Genomic DNA, 22,315 nt, shown 5'->3' with positions numbered 1-22,315 from the left:
CTAACACCAAAATGGGTTCCCGCCCAAAATGGGTTAAAACAACCTGTGCTCTGACTCCGGCAGGCTCCGCTGCCTGTCCTTGTAGCCTCATGAATATAATGGCTCTGCATCCCCCCCCTTCAGAGCTCCCAGGCTCAGCGCTCACTGGGAATATGAGGACAGAGAGGCCTTTTTAGACGCTGATAACTGGAATAATCAGGCTAAAGATTCTCTCCTTGGGAGTGCGCTCACTTCTCCTCCCGGTTGCAAATCATTTTCAATGGCTCTCTAGGACCATAGAGGGCTATAGGGCCTTTTTTATTTTAGCATTTTGCTGCATCACGATACAGTTTCTGCCCCATCAGGGGAACTGTTACCAAACATGCATATTATCATCATTGCTGTCGGGGGGAAAACGTGTTATATCGTGGCCGTCAGGGGCAGAAACCTCTTATTTCCATATGTGACCAGATTTGAGGAGAAAAACCTTTTATTTTATTTTTCAAAATGAGTTAATAGCACAGGCAGACTCTTCACATACTAACTAGAGCATGTCTGAAATAAGTGTCGGAGCTGAAATCGACATGTAAATATGAAATAAATGTAGCTAGGTGTAATGTTAGAGACCACAGAAGTGAACCTTTCAAGCCTGTTTTCTCAACTTGCGGTTTAATTTTTTTTGTTTTACTTTCTGTTTTTTTTCTTCAGTAATTAACACTTTAATTGCCCGGAACTATTTAATCCATTACATTCATGCGCCCAGTCGATTTATAAACACGGACGCCTTTTCCGGACGGACCGGCCGGAAGTACATGATGTTGTGTAGCAGCTAACAATAGCCACAGCACTATAGAGTCGATCGACAACAACAGGAGACAAGAATAAATCTATCCAGACTAGCGACTGGACCGCGGAGCGCCGTCTAACACAGGATCTTTTTTCAGAAAAAGACGGGATGATTTAGATCGCGATTTATGAACGTTTTAAAATTTTCGTTTTCATCAGCTACACAGGGGAGGGAGTTTTTCGATGACGCCTCACTCTTGCGCGTCACCGAGGAGAGCCCAGCAGGCGCGCCTGGGCTATACAGCCATGCGATCTGTTCTTGTATCAATAAACTTCGTCTTTTGGACAATACTTCGTCCTGAGCGTCGGGCGTTACTAATAGAAAGGACAAAGAACTTCGTCCTGGGCGATGGGAGTGTTAACGCCCTACTTGATGATACTACAGGGTCACATGCTGTAGAAGCATCAAAAGTAGCAGATCTGCAAGTTCGAAACGTGGCACGAAGTGACGTATTTTGAGCTTGTAGATCTGCTGTTTTTATTTTTATTATGAAAAGTAACAGTTTTGGACATGCTGTACAGTATGAGGTTTCCACCCGAGAGAGACAATTTGAAAACAGTTACATTTCAAGACATGGAAATGGATCCAATGTAGTTTGATACGTTTCATTGGTTAAATATTTACAAAACACACAGACTTAATATAACCACACAAGCTTGAAACCACACATTAATATTCATTGGCCCGTTTTGAACAAAATGCCTCAAATCATGAACGCAGCGTGCAATTTACGTGAAATCCTTCACAGACTTTCCTACTAGGCTGAGGAATATATCCCACCCTTTTCACATTGGCTGGTTATAGCGCCACCAACAGGTGGATTTTTGCAAAACACATTTTTGGAACAAAATGCTGGTGGAGACCTGTGCCTGTGAGGGGCACTTATATCTAGTTAGTGTAGTGCATCTTGTATGCTTGAGTGTTTTGTTTATTTGTTATTTTTGTAGTATTTGTTTGGTTATTCACTGTGACGGAAAGCCAACAAAATCAATCTGATTATATTATTTGAGGTATTGTGATAAAGTGGTAGGAGTTTTTCACTAAACTTCTTCCTGCTCCTTTTTCGAACACAAATAAAAGTTAAGGTTATGTAAGATTTATTTTGGCGCTATTTCTTTCTTTGTTAAATAATCAAATTTTCCTTTATTTGTCTTTTCATCATTTACAGTATATTTTGTTATTTATTATGTTAATAAATACAAATAAATAAATAATTAATTAAAAAAATCCACAATGGATCTACATGATCACAACAACGTGTTGCAATGAGATGTGTGTTGTGAGTAAGAGAGGTGGAGATCTGCTATTTTTGGGGCACCGTGCACTTCAGTTTCAATTTCAGGACCAGTACCAGGAGGCCAATAATTATTGTCCTCACTCCTCACAATGAGTATTTCTGAAACCCACTACTTTTGCACGAGACTCTTGTTGCGACCGCAGGTCACAGTTAACTATGGAATCTAGCATTTCCCGTCAGTGTGTGTGTTGGTTGGTTGGTCACCCCAGGCAAGCCCCCCACGACTGTGGCTCAAGAGGTAGAGCAGGTCGTCCAATGATCCATGGGTCGGCGGTTCGAATCCCGGCTCCTCCTGTCTACATGTCGAAGTGTCCTTGGGCAAGACACTGAACCCCAAATTGCTCCCGATGTGCTGGTTGGTGCCTTGCATGGCTTCCGCCGCAATCGGTGTATGAATGTGTGTGTGTGAATGGGTGAATTAAACAATCTTGCCTTTATCCATATAGCCGCACAATCTATGTAAAGCGCCTTGGATAAAGGCGCTATATAAATGCACCATTTACCATTTACCACATCACATGACATCAGCCCCCATGCAGTATATGGTGCCCAGGTCACCGTGACATCACGTGACATCATCAGGGATGTCGCAGTTAAGCCCATATGTCGAGTCGGTCGGACCCACGGTTGTCCAGAACCGCCACAAAAGGCCTCTGCCCGGGCCAGACTCCATATCGCCACAAAAGGCCTCTGCCCGGGCCAGACTCCATATCGCCACAAAAGGCCTCTGCCCGGGCCAGACTCCATATCGCCACTAAAGGCCTCTGCCAGGGCCAGACTCCATATCACCACTAAAGGCCTCTGCCCGGACCAGACTCCATATCGCCACAAAAGGCCTCTGCCCGGGCCAGACTCCATATCACCACAAAAGGCCTCTGCCCGGGCCAGACTCCATATCACCACTAAAGGCCTCTGCCAGGGCCAGACTCCATATCACCACTAAAGGCCTCTGCCCGGACCAGACTCCATATCGCCACAAAAGGCCTCTGCCCGGGCCAGACTCCATATCACCACTAAAGGCCTCTGCCCGGGCCAGACTCCATATCACCACTAAAGGCCTCTGCCCGGGCCAGACTCCATATCACCACTAAAGGCCTCTGCCCGGGCCAGACTCCATATCACCACTAAAGGCCTCTGCCCGGACCAGACTCCATATCGCCACTAAAGGCCTCTGCCCGGGCCAGACTCCATATCACCACAAAAGGCCTCTGCCCGGGGCCAGACTCCATATCACCACTAAAGGCCTCTGCCCGGACCAGACTCCATATCACCACTAAAGGCCTCTGCCCGGGCCAGACTCCATATCACCACTAAAGGCCTCTGCCCGGGCCAGACTCCATATCACCACTAAAGGCCTCTGCCCGGGCCAGACTCCATACCGCCACTAAAGGCCTCTGCCCGGGCCAGACTCCATATCGCCACTAAAGGCCTCTGCCCGGGCCAGACTCCATATCACCACTAAAGGCCTCTGCCCGGGCCAGACTCCATATCACCACTAAAGGCCTCTGCCCGGGGCCAGACTCCATATCACCACTAAAGGCCTCTGCCCGGGCCAGACTCCATATCGCCACAGAAGGCCTCTGCCCGGGCCAGACTCCATATCACCACTAAAGGCCTCTGCCCGGGCCAGACTCCATATCGCCACAAAAGGCCTCTGCCTGGGCCAGACTCCATATCGCCACAGAAGGCCTCTGCCCGGGCCAGACTCCATATCGCCACAAAAGGCCTCTGCCCGGGCCAGACTCCATATCGCCACAAAAGGCCTCTGCCTGGGCCAGACTCCATATCGCCACAAAAGGCCTCTGCCAAATAACTCCATATATGGGCATACCTGTACAAGGAGACACAGCTGACATCACAAGGCCTCCGCCCAGGCCAGACTCCATATTTGGGCATGCCTAAATATGGGTTCGTCCCACCGACTTCTGACATCATTCTGAGATCTGCATAGACTCCATATTCACTCACCACACCCTGTGCACTCAAGACACGCAAGTAGGGCAATAGTAAAGTCCTGACGTCACTCCCACCACCCCTGGGTCACATATGTATTGCCTGAGGAAGGTCCCTAGTGACCGAAACGTTGCTTCATTAAATAAGACAATACTCTTGTGCCGAGCAGATACACAGTGTGCGGGTACCTTATTGCTTTCACAGATGTATTTTTAAAAAAAAATCTATTGAAAATCCCATAGACAAATCTTAGCATCGCGTCATTTTCCAAAAACAAACAAACCACCCTGCCGATTTCGCAGGTATGTGACTGACTGTCTCATTTATGATCACTGTGACCCAGGGGGATAGCGCCCCCCAAAGGCAGACCGACGTCGGTGTTCTATGGACTATGAATAAATACTTTATATTTCACAGTCAAACTTCTTTAGGTATTTACAAGTACGTAGCTTTGTTAGAAAATATTTCTCTTTGACAACTCCACCAAGTACTTGGGTAGACGAGTGTTTGAGTTGGGATCCGGTTGACAGGGGCATAATTTCTAGGCTATATGACAGAGGGTGGCTTCCCCATCACTTGAACGTGTGAAAAGGGCATGGGAGGAGGAGTTGGGTATGGACTTTACCTGGCAGATGGCAGTCTCGCTGGTACACTCATCCTCAATATGCATTAGACATGGTTTGTTACAATTTAAGGCTTTACATAGACTACATTTATCCCCTGGCAGACTAGCCACATTTTATCCAGACTCAGATCCAGCCTGTGCCAGGTGTGGTCAGGAGTCTGCTACGCTTAGCCACATGTTTTAGTCGTGTCCCAGATTGACTGCATTTTGGACAGAGATATTTAATACCTTCTCGTATATTTGTAACTCAACTATAGATCCCAATCCAATAACGGCACTGTTTGGTGCCCCTCCAGAGAGGGAATACAAATACCAACTCATCAGGCTGAAGCTATAGCGTTTTCCTCTTTACTTGCCAGACGCCTGATACTATTTAATTGGAAAAAGGCAGCGCCGCCATCTCACAAACGCTGTGTGGAGGATGTTATGTCACATCTCAAACTCCAAGAACATAAATATACAATCAGGGGCTCCACTCAGAAATATACCAGAGTTTGGCAACCGTTTCTAACCTACTTTAGTAGTATTTTCTACGTAGTCATTGGCCACCCCCCCCCCCCCCCCTTAATTTGTATTTATCTATATTTTTTTGTATTTTATTTCAGTTATAATTGATTCCATTAATATACAATTTGTGTTTTTTTACATTGTATTTCAGACTTTTATATTTTATACATGAATGTTGAGTACTGGTGTTGTTGTTTTGTTCTGTATCTGTTCTGTAATTGTTGTCATTTGTTTTGTCAGTTGTTGTACAGCAGCTGTTGTCTGTCCTGTCTTATGTGCAAACTTCAATAAAAATACTTGAATAATAATAATGAATAAATACTTAAAAAGTTGAAACATGGATATGCAAGGTTATACTGCCGCACAGCAAGGATATCAAACACCGCTCTGATCATGAGGATCTACGCCGTACCGTCTACTGGCTGCTTTTTCCATTTTATTATTAAGAAACGGAAATGTTTGGGGTGGATTTGCACTGTTGGGGGGAAGAGCAATAGAGAGGTTTTCTGCTCTGGCTCAGCTCTGGGCAGCGGGACACAAAATCCTCAAACAGAAAGTCCTGCAGGGGCTGGCGGCTTCTCTAGGATGTGGGGGTGATGTCAGCGCATACAAATGAGCGTCTAGACGCTAGGAGGTGTCTGGACCATGGTCAGAATCCTCCCTAAAAACCCAGGACAACGCTCCACGTGTCTAGAGGCTAGGAGGTGTCTGGACCATGGTCAGAATCCTCCCTAAAACATCCAGGACAACGCTTCACGTGTCTCAGACTCTTCCAGCTTCACAGTATAGTTATATGGAATATAACTATAGGGCTGTGAATCTTTGGGTGTCCCACGATTCGATTCGATTCCGATTCTTGGGGTCACGATTCGATTCAACTCGATTCTCAATCCAAAAACGTTTTTATTTTTTTTTAATTCAAAAGCATTTTCTTTTCCACATTCAAAACGATTCTCTATTCAAAATGATTCTCGATTCAATACATAGGATTTCATCACAATCTACTCCAGTCTTGAACTGAAGTGACTACCAGTAACTTAAAAATGACTGAAGATATGATGTTTACTGTGATTAGGGTAAGCTTACGTTTCATATCACAAACACCATGTAGTGAAAACTCCTGTAACTGTTATAAGAAAAAAAAAATATAATACAATAAAATAAAACACCCCTAAATATAACCTACTGTGAAGCTGTTCACATAAAGTTTACCTAACTTTGCTACTACAGGGAAAACGTGCACATGTACATATGTTACTATGCTCTTTCTTGCACTCTTTATTCCACCCCTTTGTTTGCTGTGTTTTGCTGTTTGAATGTTATGCTGTTTGAATGTTATGCTATCTATATGTGACCAGATTTGACTGCGAGCCTGCCATCGCGCAAACTCCAGCTTTTCACCAGAGTAGAAAACCTTTTTTGACATGTACTGTAGCTATAGGTGTAATGTTAGAGACCACAGACGTGAACCTTTCAAACCTGTTTGCTAAATACCTAAATTGAAATTTGTAAATTGTATAAGTGACTCCCATCAAAGGTGTACTCACCCCATGAGGGGGTCCAGCGCTATGCCTTTAGGATTGACCAAGTCCAGGTCCAGGATGGTGACACATGTGTCCCCGCTGTTGTCACACACAAATATCCTGTCGCTGACTCTGTCCACAAAGTAGAAGTTCCCAGTCAGCCAGTCGATGGCCATGTGCTCCACATCTGCAAGGGACAAAGTGAAAGGATGTGTCAATGTCATTGCTATAGTCGGGGGGAAAACTGTGTACTGTATGTTTCAAAACAGTTACTTTATTACGTTAGAATCAAGTGGAGAGGGTTGCTTCAAGAGGCTGGCCCTCAATCAATGTTTAAAGTTACAGAGTGAAGATGGAGGAGTTGGCAATAAGTATGTGTGAATTCCAGAGTAAAGAACCTCTGACTTTAATGGAGAACTGGCTAAGAGTGGTACAGCTGAAGGGAGGATGAATATTATCACATTGTCTAGTATTATAATCATGAACTTGAGAGTTGGTCTTAAAATATTCTTTGAAAGTTGTAGGAAGCATATTTGGAAGGTAAGTGCATTTATAGATGAAAGAACAGGACTGTACTATGTTAATGTCATAGATAGACAATACATTTAGATCTTGGATATGTACTTGCCCAAACAATATTGCAATAAATTAGATATGGGTTAAGAGACAGGCCTGATGAACCAGGCCCCTAATTCTTCTGATGATACCAAATGATCTTGAAACTTTGTTGGCCTTCTAGTCCTAGACTGCTAAAGCAGTGGTTCCCAAACTCTTTCGTGTCAAGGACCCCCAAATGAACATTTATTAGGCCACGGACCCCCCATTTGAAAACATATGCCAGTGACCCAGATAAGGGAGGATTTTTTTTTACGGCTCTAGCAGTGATTCCGAAACATATTAATTTCATGGACCCCCAGTTTCACACGCATTATGCTACGGACCCCCGATTTAATGGCATTTCTATCTCTGGTACCCCAATTTATATTGTAAAACCGCTGTTAATTTAACTCAGAGAGTGTACAGAGAGTGTGGGTCTGTACACTCTCTGAGTTACAGACCCATAAGGGTCCATTTGGTTCCTAACTATCTCTATTTGAGCTAGGTACCCACTCCCTGAAGTACCCCTAGAGATTTTGGAGATCTATCTATCTCTCTCTCTCTCTCTCTCTCTCTCTCTCTCTCTATGACATTAACATAGTACAGTCCTGTTCTTTCGTCTATAAATGCACTTACCTTCCAAGTATGCTTCCTACAACTTTTCAAAGACCAACTTTCAGTCAAACGATTATAAATAATACTAGACAATCTGATAATATCCATCCTCCCTTCAGCCGTACCACTCTTAGCCAGTTCTCCATAAAAGTCAGAGGTTCTTTACTCTGGAATTCACACATACTTATTGCCAACTCCTCATCTTCACTCTGTAACTTTAAACATAGACTGACTTTGGGAACCAATGTGCTAAAGGATAAGGATCCCTAACTCAACCCCAACTACCAAGAGACGGTGATCGTAAAAATATGAAGCTATAAAATCCACATACTGTGCAAACTCTGCAGCGTCTTGATCTCCTGCTCCTGGGTGAACCCACGCAGGTTCCTCATCTTGGCGCAGCGGAGCTGCCCGCTGGCCTGGCTGGACAGGACCCAGCACACCGTGTCCTGGCCGTGCCGGAAGTCCAGCGCCAGGCTGGCGTTGGCGTCCAGCGAGCGGAACGGTTGCAGGCCCGACCCATCCAGCTGCATGCTGACAATGCGACCCGAGCCGCCCACCAGGAACACGGGAGACAGGTCACCTGGGTCTGAGGCAGAGAGGAGACACATGAGTGATTGATTGATTGATTGATTGATTGATTGATTGCCAGTGGGGGGAAAGTATGTAAAAAAAAATTACTTATGTAAAAGTATCAATACTGCAGTGTAGAAATACTCTTTTACAAGAAAAAGTCCGGAATTAAAAATGTACTTTGAGTACAAAAGTATTGGTATCAGTACTCTTTATGCAGAATGTCCCATTTCAAGTTTTCAAACGTATATAAAAGCCTTTTGAAAATAGCAGATCTACAAGCTCACAATGTGCCACATCGACCACATTAACCATTATTGTTTGATGTACATGAACCTTTTTACCCCAGACAGACATAATTAATTTGTACCTTCATTCATATTACATCATTGACGCATTCTTTGTTAGGTTTTATTATACAATTATTGACATATATTCCGTGCTTGTATTATTCTGTTTAGTAGCCTATAATAAGAAGTAAAAGTGTTTTTCAGACATTGGTGCCAGAACATGGTTTTCACATATCTGGCACTATGGGGTGATCACGCCAGGCTTGGAAAACATCTAAGTGATGCATGTCATGTGCCGCCCGAAAAAGGTTGCCCACCCTTGGTGTATATAGGGGGAAAATGAAGGAGCCACTCAGCCAAGCATAGAGCCCTGCATGGGGGAAACTGGTCACCAGAGTATATAGGGTTTTAACCCATTTTGGACTGAGGTCGATTAAAAAAAAAGTATTCTAAATCTAAACATTTTTGAGAAAAACCCATTTTCTATGTCAGTGGTGCTCAACCTTTTTCATGTTAAGGACCTCCAGAATTATCTCTATCGGACCCCCATCTCAAAATATGTAGTTCCAGGGACCCCCCAGAAGCCAATATTTTAGTTAAAAATGTTCGCTCTGAAATATATATTCAAAGATTTGCGCCACACTTTCACGACTTTTCAAAAATAGCAGACCTACAAGCTATGAGCTTGTAGGTCTGCTATTTTTCAATAGTTAAAGTAGAACAGAATGCTTAAAACACCAAAAAGGGTTCCCGCCTAAAAGGGGTTAAGTGATGAACAGAACTGCCTTCTTAAAACCTGGGATGTCCACATCAGGATCAACAGCATTCACGGTAAAATCATTCAGTGATGGCATTATTTATTCCGTTTGTCACCTCATTAGATTAGTCAATCTCTTTGATTAGCACTTACGCATCAGATTGATTAACATAAGGACGAGTAGAGGACAGGCGACCGGCGGGAGTGAAGCTGTTTTTTATATAGTGAGTGACCCTCCCCCTGCCGTGAGCTACGGCTCGGCTAAAACTAACACAACCTGCTTTATGGGCCTAATTGACCGTGTACGTTCCCCGACATCCCAGCTCACCCAAAAATAAAATCCTGATTTATCCTGATCCCCCACATAAGTTCAAGTCAGGGGGCCGCTCTCCTAATACGGGCGATAAATCAGAGTGTCCGCACGGTGCACACACAAACCCACACAAACCCACTTCTCTTATCCCTGTGAATCAACTTTTAGGAGCCCGGGCCATTATTCTCCCACCGCCGTGGGGTGGACGGGGCTTTGGCCGAGGCACCCTGATAAAGATCTGCACCAGCCTTCAATCACACGGAGGCTCTACGTCTACGCAGTGGAATAATAGTAGCACTAACTCTCTGCTGGAACCAAAAGCATCATAACCCCCAGAGGTCAGCTGGTCCTGTGTCGGGATGACAAAATAACACATTGTCTGTTTCACCCGCTTTTTTTTTCCTCCGCCATTTTAATCGTTATGCCAATTGATTCCTCTCCACACACATTCCTTGTGTGTTTGTCACCGCGCGCCTGTTGTATCCTACTGGCTCACCTGCCAGTGAGGAGCCCCCACCGGGACGACGTAGAAGAGCCTCCGTCCGACTCCTCCCATCCAACACAGATGCCCGAACCGGCACCTAAGCTGGCTCCTTTCCAGTACAGTATGTGCAGCGACAAATATCACTCTTCTCTAGGGGTGTCGAAAAAATCGATTCGAATTAAAATCGCGATTCCGTTATGAACGATTTCTAAAAATCTTTTTTTTCTTTTTCTTTTTTTTTCTGGTTACAGTTACAGGAGTTTTCACTACATGGTGTTTGTGATATGAAATGTAAGCTCACCCTAATCACAGTAAACATCATGTCTTCAGTCATTTTCAAGTTACTGTAGTCACTTCAGTTCAAGACTGGAGTAGATTGTGATGAAATCCTATGTATTGAATCGAGAATCATTTTGAATAGAAAATTGAATCGAATCGTGACCCCAAGAATCGGAATCGATTCGAATCGTGGGACACTCAAAGATTCACAGCCCTACTCTCCTCCCTGCCCGGTCTTCTGTGTATTCGATTCCCCACCACACTCAGTGGTTGGTGGGCAGCTGCTTCCACCTGAGCGCCCCCATAAAAAAAAAAAGAGTACAGTCCCCACTTCATGGCTGTTTACAGCATGAAGCGAAAGCTTTTCAATCGAATTGTATAATAGTGAATGAACATAATTCCCCCAGTGAAATTATACACTTGAAACATTCCATTTCAAGAGACATGGGGATTGAGTGTCATTATTACCCTGGAATTCATTTATAAACTACAATAAACAGAGAGCCCCGACGGAGCCTGAACGAGCACTCATAAAACATTTAACCCATTCTTGGCGGGAACCCCTCTTGGTGTTAGCATTATGTTATGCTTTAGCTATTGAAAAATAGCAGATCTACAAGTTCATAGCGCGGCACCGAGTGCCGCGCTATGAACTTGTAGGTCTGCTATTTTATGAAAAATCGTGAAAATGTGCCTCATGTGTGAATATATATTAGAATTACAGAGTGAACATTTTAACTCAAATCATTGCTTCTGGGGAGGTCCCTGGAACAACATATTTTCAGATGGGGGGGCGGAGGCATATTACATATAATTTTTGGGGTCCTTGACATGAAATATTGAGCACCACTGATACAGAAACATATGGTTTTTCAGAAAAATTTCAGTATTTTTTAAGGCCTGATTTTTTTAAATCAGGCCGAAATGAGTTAAACGAATCACACCATGTGTGTTTGCTCACATACCCTGCGTCAGGTTTGCAATGACGGGTTGTTTTCTTAAGCGATACGTCAACATCCAGTGGTCCTGCATGCCGTTAAAGGGATATTTCACTTGTATTTTTTTTTTCTATAATCTTTATCCCACGATTTTGTAACCCATTTTTCACCCCTGTGTCAATGATCTAATGTGATCCTGGGCTCTACACACCCTCCGCCAGCCTAGTCCCCATATATGGGGGACATGGGGAGAGCAACGGACTTGAACTCATGCTTCCTTCATGCCTGAGTGTCCAAGTTGCTCCTTTGCACCTGACAAAGAGTTTCCCTGGTTGGACGTAGCGCGTGGAAGGAACACGTTATTCCATCAGGCGCCCCGGCTGGCCAGGGGGAGGCAGTTTGTTTAGAGACCAGGATTACTGCATGTTTTTGTGAGGGTACCGACCCTAGGGGTGCAAACTCCACACAGAAAGGCTCTTTCGCCAACCCCACCTCGGGTATGGGCACTGATGACGCGGAGGAGGAAACACGCCGCCAGCACCCACAGCGCCCCGAGCGGGAATCGAACCCAGGACCTTCTAGCTGTGAGGCGACAGCACTACCAACTGTGCCCCCGATATTTCACTTTTAAAAATGAAATTGGGTCATTTCATTGTCTACTCGAGGCTACCCCAGACTTTTAAGTTGCTAGATTCAGTATTTAGATATTTGATACAAACCCACTTCAAACTCCATTTTAACCGTGATTACATGATTCATCAAATACACCCGTCCTTGGTTCTCTGGTGACTCATACCACTCTCCTAATACATACGTACAGGGGCCGTGTTTTTTCCGATTGCATTTGCATGGGGGGGGTCAGATCAACATACTGTATGGAATGTCAGAACAGGTCAGCTCCATATATGGAGATCTAAGGGTTTGAGGTCAGATGTAGAGTTGCTGGCCAATATTGATGACATCAGGGATCTGCATATGGACATTCCCATATATGGGCTTAATATTGATGACATGGATCTCCATCCCTGATGATGTCAAGTGATGTCACATGGGGTGACCAACAAACCAACCGACCGACCGACCGACTAGTTAAAAAAATTAAATTGGGTCATTTCATTGTCTACTCGAGGCTACCCCAGACTTTTAAGTTGCTAGATTCAGTATTTAGATATATGATACAAACCCACTTCAAACCCCACCCGTCCTTGGTTCTCTGGTGACTCATACCGCTCTCCTAATACATACGTACAGGGGCCGTGTTTTTTCCGATTGCATTAGCATGGGGGGGGGGGGGGGGGGTCAGATCAACATATGGAATGGAACAGGTCAGCTCCATATATGGAGATCTAAGGGTTTGAGGTCAGACACACTTTGAGCTTGCAGATCTGCTGTGTTTGCTATTTTTTAATTAGAAAAAGTATAACATTCTTGGACGGACACCGTTTCCACCCAACAGAGACAATATTATGACGGGTGATCTTCTGTCGGACGTAATGTTGGAGAAGGCACACCTATACATACAGTATTCCGTGCTTACCCATATAATCTACAAATGATTTATTGAGCAACGGATCAGAGGCTTCCATTAGACAGTGGAAATGCTACACCTCTGGGGTATTGCTTTCAAAGAAGCGAGTGGATTTTGAGAACACACATGGGGGAGATGGGGTAATAAAAAAATATCTCACTTAACCCATTCTTGGCGGGAACCCCTTTTGGTGTTAGCATTACGTTATGCTTTAGCTATTGAAAAATAGCAGATCTACAAGCTCATAGCGCGCCACCGAGTGGCGCGCTACGAGCTTGTAGGTCTGCTATTTTTGAAAAGTCGAGAAAATGTGGCGCAAATCTTTGAATATATATTTCAGAGAGAACATTTTTAACTAAAATATTGTCTTCTGGGGCGTCCTTGGAACTACATATTTTGAGATGGGGGTCCATGGCCCAATAGAGATAATTCTGGGGGTCCTTGACATGAAAAAGGTTGAGCACCACTGACATAGAAACATGTTTTTTTCAGAAAAATGTTAGGATTTAGATGCCTTTTTTTTTTAATCGACCTCAGTCCAAAATGGGTTAACAAGATTGAATTCCAGAAAGGCAATTGCTGCCGAGTTTTAAAACTCAAAATAATTCCGAACACTCAAACACTCAAACACCTTGGTCTTCGGAGAGCGTACGTGTTCTCTACCCCCCCCCCCCCCTCCCCCTCCCCCCCTCTCCCTTTGAAATTTATAGTCATGGGCTTTTACAACTAATGGTAACCCCATAGTTATCCCTGGTACCGCAATCCGTCTCTGCTAAATTAATATTAATGCGTGTGAGCATTGGGTTCAGTTAAGTTTATGGGTAATCATATTCAGTTTATTCCTGGTAGGACACCAGTCACGTTGATTAAAAGCAGCAACAGCAGTTGCTCTCCCCAGCCTAGGTGTGTACCGTGTGTGCTTTGCTTCCAGCTATTTTCAACCCCACCATGTGCCATAACTGCTAACAACCCCTTTCCTCAATGCCACGCATGCACCAACACAACCACAGAACAGACAACAAAACAAAAAAATGATTTTGCTTCACGGTTCGACGACAGACAAAAATATGCCTCGTGCAAGGTTAAACTTGTTTACTGGTGGATGCCGGGACCACCACAACACCCACTTGTTGTGGTGTGTTGTCTCTAAAGTAGGCTATTTTGCATTTGCAGGGACATATTTGTTACAGGCGTCAGACATTAGCATAAATCAAGGTGACGCTGGGCATTGTCTCTTTTCACAAAACACTCCCGACTGCTCCCACTTAACCCATTTTGGGCGGGAACCCCTTTTGGTGTTAGCATTATGCTATGCTTTAGCTATTAAAAAATAGCAGATCTACAAGCTCATAGCGCGCCACCGAGTGGCGCGCTACAAGCTTGTAGGTCTGCTATTTTTGAAAGGTCGTGAAAAAGGGTCCGCAAATCTTTGAATATATATTTCAGAGCAAACATTTTAACTAAAATATTGGCTTCTGGGGGGTCCCTGGAACTACATATTTTGAGATGGGGGTCTGTGGCCCAATAGAGATGATTCTGGGGGTCCTTGACATGAAGCTTGTAGGTCTGCTATTTTTGAAAAATCGAAGAACGACTGACATAGAAACATAGCTTTTTCAGAAAACTGTCAGGATGTAGAAGACATTTTTAGAATCTGATCTCAGGCCAAAATGGGTTAAAATCTTATGCTCATTAATTTTATCATTATCCCGGCCTGACCACGTCTCCCCCGCTCCCATGTGGGTGATAGATGTGGTCACCGGTAAACCACATTAATCTTGCTGCCTGCAACCCAAAGCTGGTCGTGGAGAAGAAAAAATAGAAAAAAAAAACATTAGGCTGAACATAAACTGGCACTCCCATTATGGTTCGGTGAAAAGACGTCGTCCATATCTTCCATTTTATTAACCCATTTTGGGCGGGAACCCCTTTTGGTGTTAGCATTATGCTATGCTTTAGCTATTGAAAAATAGCAGATCTACAAGCTCATAGCGCGCCACTCGGTGGCGCGCTATGAGCTTGTAGACCTGCTATTTTTAGGTCTTGTAGACCTGCTATTTTTATATTTTAGGTCTGTTATTTTTGAAAAATCGAAGAACGACTGACATATAAACATAGCTTTTTCAGAAAAGTGTCAGGACGTAGAAGACATTTTTAGAATCTGATCTCAGGTCAAAATGGGTTAATAGAGATATAGAAACGATAGAACGATGCTATATGCAGATGATGTTGTTGTTCTCCAGGAATGCGACCTCCTCTCACCTTGTTTGGCTTTGCAGGACGTCCCGTCAGGCGTCAGCACGTATCCGTCGGTGCAGCTGCATCTGTATGACCCGTAGCTGTTCATGCAGGTCTGGCTGCATGCGCCGTACACCGCACATTCATCATGATCTTACGGAGGAAAGGGAGAGAGTCATTTGTAACAAATTAGGTGTGCTCAAACATGACCCAAATACATAAAGTATACTTAATGTGGCCTTACTCGAGCACCTCGGATATAATTACTTTATATATCCAACAGGGCTTTTTTCTTTTTCTTTTTTTGAGAGGCTGCATCTTACTGTACGAGCTGTACCGAACGACTGTTCCGCTACCCTCCCTCAAACATGATGGAATGCACGGGGACTGCTGCTACCGCAGCATTCATATGTTTTACGCTAATATGTCCGCCATATGCTGCAGGGCAACGCGTGGTGCCGAGTCCAAATAATTATGACCTACCGGGGGTTCCCCAACTTTTTAGCTCAAGAACCAAAAGAGAAATTAGATGTTTGCCCATAGTGGGAAAAAATAGCAGATCTACAAGCTCACAACGCGTCGCTATGCGCGGCGCTTTAGTTTTTATTAGTTTTGTTTAGTTTGATTCGATTATCGTCACAGTAACAACTTCATCATCAGCAGAAGGTTAGAATAACGTAGTTGGAGGTGATCAAAAGGAATAGGCTGAAGCTGAAAGCTTATAAATGCCTATCCTACGAACAACAAAAGCAAAATTCCTCAAGTGGTTTAGAAAAATTAAGGAATTGCAATAAACAATCCAAATAATTAATTACCATAGTCAAGATACACGGCGGGTTACACAAACCAATGGACAAGAATCAACGCCACACCCATAAAATGGTAAATGGTGCATTTATATAGCGCCTTTATCCAAGGCGCTATACAGAGATTGTGCATTACATTCACCCATTCACACACATTCATACACTGATGGCAGCGGAAACCATGCAAGGTACCAACCAGCACATCAGGAGCAATTTGGGGTTCAGTGTCTTGCTCAAGGACACTTCGACAGTAACTCTGGGGGAGCCCAGGTTCGAACTGGCAACCTTACGGGCGACTGTGGCTCAGGAGGTAGAGCAGGTCGTCCAATGATCCATGGGTCGGCGGTTCGAATCCCGGCTCCTCCTGTCTACATGTCGAAGTGTCCTTGGGCAAGACACTGAACCCCAAATTGCTCCTGATGTGCTGGTTGGTACCTTGCATGGATTCCGCCGCAATCGGTGTATGAATGTGTGTGTGAATGGGTGAATGTAATGCACAATCTATGTAAAGCGCCTTGGATAAAGGCCCTATATAAATGCACCATTTACCATTTTACGGTAACCATCCAGCCACTCTACCCCTGAGCCACCGCCGCCCTATCCCACACCCGTGTCACCGCGTTGTGAGCGGCTATTTCCATGTGCTGGCCTTCGTACAGTCGCTTCATTTGGGCTTGTTTTCATAGAACCTGATTGCTTAAAACCTGGCAACAGTTGAGCCTCCCTTACCTCTACAGCTCGTGCCATCCTCGCCAACCTCGAAGCCGTCGGCGCAGAAACAGAAGGTTCCGTTCCTCGTCATGACACAACCGTAGCGACACCGCAGCTCATGACAGGCTGAGAGGAGCTCTGAAGGGGGAGAGAGAGAGAGAGAGAGAGAGAGAGAGAGAGAGAGAGAGAGAGAGAGAGAGAGAGAGAGAGAGAGAGAGAGAGAGAGAGAGAGAGAATAGTGAGTATAAGGCAAAGAGGTGGCAAATTACTTTTCTGATTACATTTCTGATTGGGAAGGGAAATTTTTCCCTTCCCCTCATAGCCATTCCTTTTCATCTGCTCCTGCTCCTGTGTTTTGCCCGTGACTGGCCAAACAGTTACTGAGGCATTGCCATCTGACAGATTCTGGGGGTTTGGGGGGGTCGATAGTTGTTAGGCGAGAGTGTCTGGGTGAAAACGCCACATGGAACTAATGATGGAAGGAGTAGCAGCTTTTGGTGTAAAAGGAGTGCAGCCTCTGAAAGTTGGCTGCAGGCCTCAGTGAGCTCGATGCAACACCACGCGACCCTCGAGAAATCACAGTGGATGACAGAAGGACTGGGAATAGAACGGAATAGAGGAGAACAAAGTTAAAAGTTGGGTTGAATGTGACTTCCTGTATAGTTTAATACCCTCTAGTGTTAGTCAACGGGACCTGAGTTGGCTCTGGGCTTTTGTACCACGTTTTTCCCCAAATGCACCAAATCGTTTTGACATCCGATTCTGATCTGATAGGTCGGCTATTTTTGTGTTCCCTCAGAAAATAGATTGTCGGGTTCAAGTAGTTAAACAGTATTAAACCTATACTGTAGGCTTTCTCAAATGCTTCGGACAACACACCACAGCACATCATAATGCTGTGTCGGCAGCTATACAAAGATACAAGCTACTATAAATTTTCTTTATCCCACAATTTTGCAACCCAGTTTTTTCACCCAGTGCCAATTATCTAATGTAATCCTGGGCGCTACACTTCCTCTGCCAACCTGGGGAGGGCAGCGGACTGACCTCATGCCTCCTATGCATGAGGAGTCCAAGCTGCTTCTTTTCACCTGACAGGGGGGAATTTCCCTGGCCGGACGTAGCGCGTGGAAGGAACACGTTATTCCGACCAGTTCCTTTCCCCTCCATCAGGCGCCCCGGCTGGCCAGGGGGAGGTAGTTTTAGAGACCAGGATTACTGCATGTTTTTGTGAGGGTACCTACCCACGGGGACACGGGGAGAACATGCAAACTCCATTTTCCATTTTCAATGGACACCAACGACATGAAGCTACAAAGATGCATCCAGCGTTTGTAGCTGCAGCAAACGCTGCAACAGCTACATAGCTTGAATAGTAGTTTCAACTTCAGCTACAAAAAGAAAACAACTATATGCTGTCTAGCTTTGTATCTTTGCATATTTTGTATCTTTTGTATATGCCACTGTGAACGCATAATTATTGTGTACTGTATATAATATCCTGACAGTTTCTTATAACATGGGACATGAGAACAAAAGGAAGGATACAGCGTAAAATATGGGTTAATTTAAACTCTCGTAAACAGGCCGAATGTACAGTTGTCAGATTATGTTTAGAGCCCCCGCAATGCAGTCAACAAATATGATGCTACTGTAGCCAGTAAGGTACAGTGAGATGGTGAGATTATTGTGCAACAACGGGTGAGAATCATGCCTTTAATAATAGGAAAAATAAACTGTATTTATATAGCACATAAATGTGCTTCATGTCATGTGCTTTACAGGTCAATAAAAAAGCAAAGCAAAGACATAAAATAACATTAAGACAATAGCGAAGAACATACATATTTAATTTACAGTCATATTTTGAATGCTTCAGTTATTGCATTTTTAAGAAGCTGTAGTCTGTCGGTTGTTTTCTTTGACCGGCCAAAAAAATAAGTCCAGGGGTCTTCAACGTTTTACAGGTCAAGCGGACCCCTTAGCTGAGGCAGAGATGAAGCAGGGACCCCTTAGCTGAGGCAGAGATGAAGCAGGGACCCCTTAGCTGAGACAGAGATGAAGCAGGGACCCCTTAGCTGAGACAGAGATGAAGCAGGGACCCCTTAGCTGAGACAGAGATGAAGCAGGGACCTCTAAGCTAAGGCAGAGATGAAGCAGGGACCCCTTAGCTGAGACAGAGATGAAGCAGGGACCCCTTAGCTGAGGCAGAGATGAAGCAGGGACCCCTTAGCTGAGGCAGAGATGAAGCAGGGACCCCTTAGCTGAGACAGAGATGAAGCAGGGACCCCTTAGCTGAGGCAGAGATGAAGCAGGGACCCCTTAGCTGAGACAGAGATGAAGCAGGGACCCCTTAGCTGAGACAGAGATGAAGCAGGGACCCCTTAGCTGAGGCAGAGATGAAGCAGGGACCCCTTAGCTGAGACAGAGATGAAGCAGGGACCCCTTAGCTGAGACAGAGATGAAGCAGGGACCCCTTAGCTGAGGCAGAGATGAAGCAGGGAACCCTTAGCTGAGGCAGAGATGAAGCAGGGACCCCTTAGCTGAGACAGAGATGAAGCAGGGACCCCTTAGCTGAGACAGAGATGAAGCAGGGACCCCTTAGCTGAGGCAGAGATGAAGCAGGGACCCCTTAGCTGAGACAGAGATGAAGCAGGGACCCCTTAGCTGAGGCAGAGATGAAGCAGGGACCCCTTAGCTGAGGCAGAGATGAAGCAGGGACCCCTTAGCTGAGACAGAGATGAAGCAGGGACCCCTTAGCTGAGGCAGAGATGAAGCAGGGACCCCTTAGCTGAGGCAGAGATGAAGCAGGGACCCCTTAGCTGAGGCAGAGATGAAGCAGGGACCCCTTAGCTGAGGCAGAGATGAAGCAGGGACCCCTTAGCTGAGACAGAGATGAAGCAGGGACCCCTTAGCTGAGACAGAGATGAAGCAGGGACCCCTCAGCTGAGACAGAGATGAAGCAGGGACCCCTTAGCTGAGGCGGAGATGAAGCAGGGACCCCTTAGCTGAGGCAGAGATGAAGCAGGGACCCCTTAGCTGAGACAGATGAAGCAGGGACCCCTTAGCTGAGACAGAGATGAAGCAGGGACCCCTTAGCTGAGACAGATGAAGCAGGGACCCCTTAGCTGAGACAGATGAAGCAGGGACCCCTTAGCTGAGGCAGAGATGAAGCAGGGACCCCTTAGCTGAGACAGATGAAGCAGGGACCCCTTAGCTGAGACAGAGATGAAGCAGGGACCCCTTAGCTGAGACAGAGATGAAGCAGGGACCCCTTAGCTGAGACAGAGATGAAGCAGGGACCCCTTAGCTGAGACAGAGATGAAGCAGGGACCCCTTAGCGGAGACAGAGATGAAGCAGGGACCCCTTAGCTGAGACAGAGATGAAGCAGGGACCCCTTAGCGGAGACAGAGATGAAGCAGGGACCCCTTAGCTGAGACAGAGATGAAGCAGGGACCCCTTAGCTGAAACAGAGATGAAGCAGGGACCCCTTAGCTGAGACAGAGATGAAGCAGGGACCCCTTAGCTGAGACAGAGATGAAGCAGGGACCCCTTAGCTGAGACAGAGATGAAGCAGGGACCCCACTAAATTACAAGAGTGTTGCAGATTAAACTCTTCCATAGGTTTCATAGATGTCTTCATAACCATCTCACAGCGCCTTGCAGTGTGAGACATGGTGAGCTTGTAGATCTGCTATTTTCGGCTAGTGTTCCCCTCGGTATAGAGCGTCGCAGTCCCGCCCCCTACCAGGGCCCAGGAAATGATTCTCCGTTCATTTTCCTCATAGACATTTCAGAAAGTATTTATTTAAAGACGTTTACGCCGCGGACAAAGCCAACTCTTGTCGTGACAAATCATGACAACAAACACAATTATTTGGGCTGAACAAATAATTAGAAAGAAGAAGAAAACGGCAGGTTACAACACTTTTTTTGTTGTTTTTCTTCTTTGTAATTATTTGTTTGGTCCAAAATATTGTGTTTGTTGTCATGAGTTGTCACGACTCGAGTTGGCTTTGTACGCGGCGTAACCGTCTTTAAATAAATACTTTTTGAAATGTCTATGGGAATGTTATACCAAATATAAATGAATGGATTGATTTAATCTATAGTATATTTATTATGGAGAGAATTACATTCAGCTTTAGAGGTCAAGTTGAAGTCTTCACAGATAACTGGTTTAGATGGATTACTCATGTTTCTACCATAAGACCTGATTTTGTATAAATTCAGTTAAACCTGTTTAACCTGTATATGCACCTGTTTGAGGTACTTATGTATTCTGATCATCAATAGAGAAGAGAGGCAGATATCTCCCCTTGTGTGTATTGTACGTATATTGTCTTGTTTTGTTTTGTTTTCGGTTGTATGTATTGTCAGTTGTCATGTATGTTCGATTAAAATTCAATAAAATATAAATGGAAGAAATGTCTATGGGAAAAAATGCATTGGGAATCATTTCCTGGGCCTGGCGTCGTCATGAAACGGGGCGGGACTGCGACGCTCTATGGGGATGTTCAAGTAGTTAATGAATAAATAAGTACAAATCCTATTAAATAAAGATTGGCTACCCCATATATAGCCTATATAAAAAACCACACACAATTGAACTGGCAGTTACAGAGCAAAATGGTCTAGGACACGTAATTGGTATAAGATTGAGTTCCATGCATGTTCCTCAGGATCACATTACCACTGCAGGCAAAGTGTTTATTCATTATTATTAATCAACAGCCTGTAAACGAGCTGCGAACCTGCAAATGAACACCAACCAGTTGGCTCTTCTTCTTCTACTGCAGTGGTTTCCAAGCCTTTTCATATCAAGGCAAAGGCCTGAGATCAGATTCTAAAAATGTCTTCTACATCCTGACAGTTTTCTGAAAAAGCTATGTTTCTATGTCAGTCGTTCTTCGATTTTTCAAAAATAGCAGATCTACAAGCTCGTAGCGCGCCACTCGGTGGCGCGCTATGAGCTTGTAGATCTGCTATTTTTCAATTGCTAAAGCATAACATAATGCTAACATCAAAAGGGGTTCCCGGCCCAGAATGGGGTAAGCCTCTCAGAACCAAAAATAAAGAATATTTTCTTACAGTTGGATAAGAATTTGTCCACAATTCCATGCTGGAATTCCATATGAGAGGTAACAGGCAAATGTTGATCAAAATAACAATTCTTCTAATCCTCTCTATATGTGTTGACTTATTGTAAACATTTCTTTTTTAAAAACAATAATCTAACTCTTGAGCATAAAATGAAACCAAATGGATCCGGGAGGGTCCATTTGCTTTCATAGTATGCTCTCAAGAGTTAAAGATTTACAAGGGTCCATTTGGTTACCAAAATCTCCATCATTTAGCTGGGGACCACCTGGAACACGGAACACCCTCAAGGCCCACTGGTTGACTGTTCTACTGTACTGTAGCTGTAATAATAATAATAACCTTGGCACTATA

General features: G+C 44.6%; 1 protein-coding gene across 1 annotated transcript in view; it reads right to left on the bottom strand.

The window, feature by feature from the left end:
- Window positions 1-22,315, bottom strand: part of lrp1bb (low density lipoprotein receptor-related protein 1Bb) — a gene marked incomplete at its 5' end in the record, with an annotated part of 503,119 nt that overhangs the window by 364,501 nt on the left and 116,303 nt on the right. Inside the window, 4 exon segments of the mRNA XM_079517841.1 lie at window positions 6,756-6,918; window positions 8,275-8,532; window positions 15,368-15,496; window positions 16,879-16,998. Coding sequence (XP_079373967.1) covers window positions 6,756-6,918; window positions 8,275-8,532; window positions 15,368-15,496; window positions 16,879-16,998 — 670 coding nt within the window.

This window comes from Electrona antarctica (genome assembly GCF_951216825.1).
Source record: "Electrona antarctica genome assembly, chromosome: 13".
NCBI classification, from domain to species: domain Eukaryota; kingdom Metazoa; phylum Chordata; class Actinopteri; order Myctophiformes; family Myctophidae; genus Electrona; species Electrona antarctica.
Note: the sequence above shows the minus strand (reverse complement) of the source record. Positions and strands in the feature narration are given on the sequence as shown.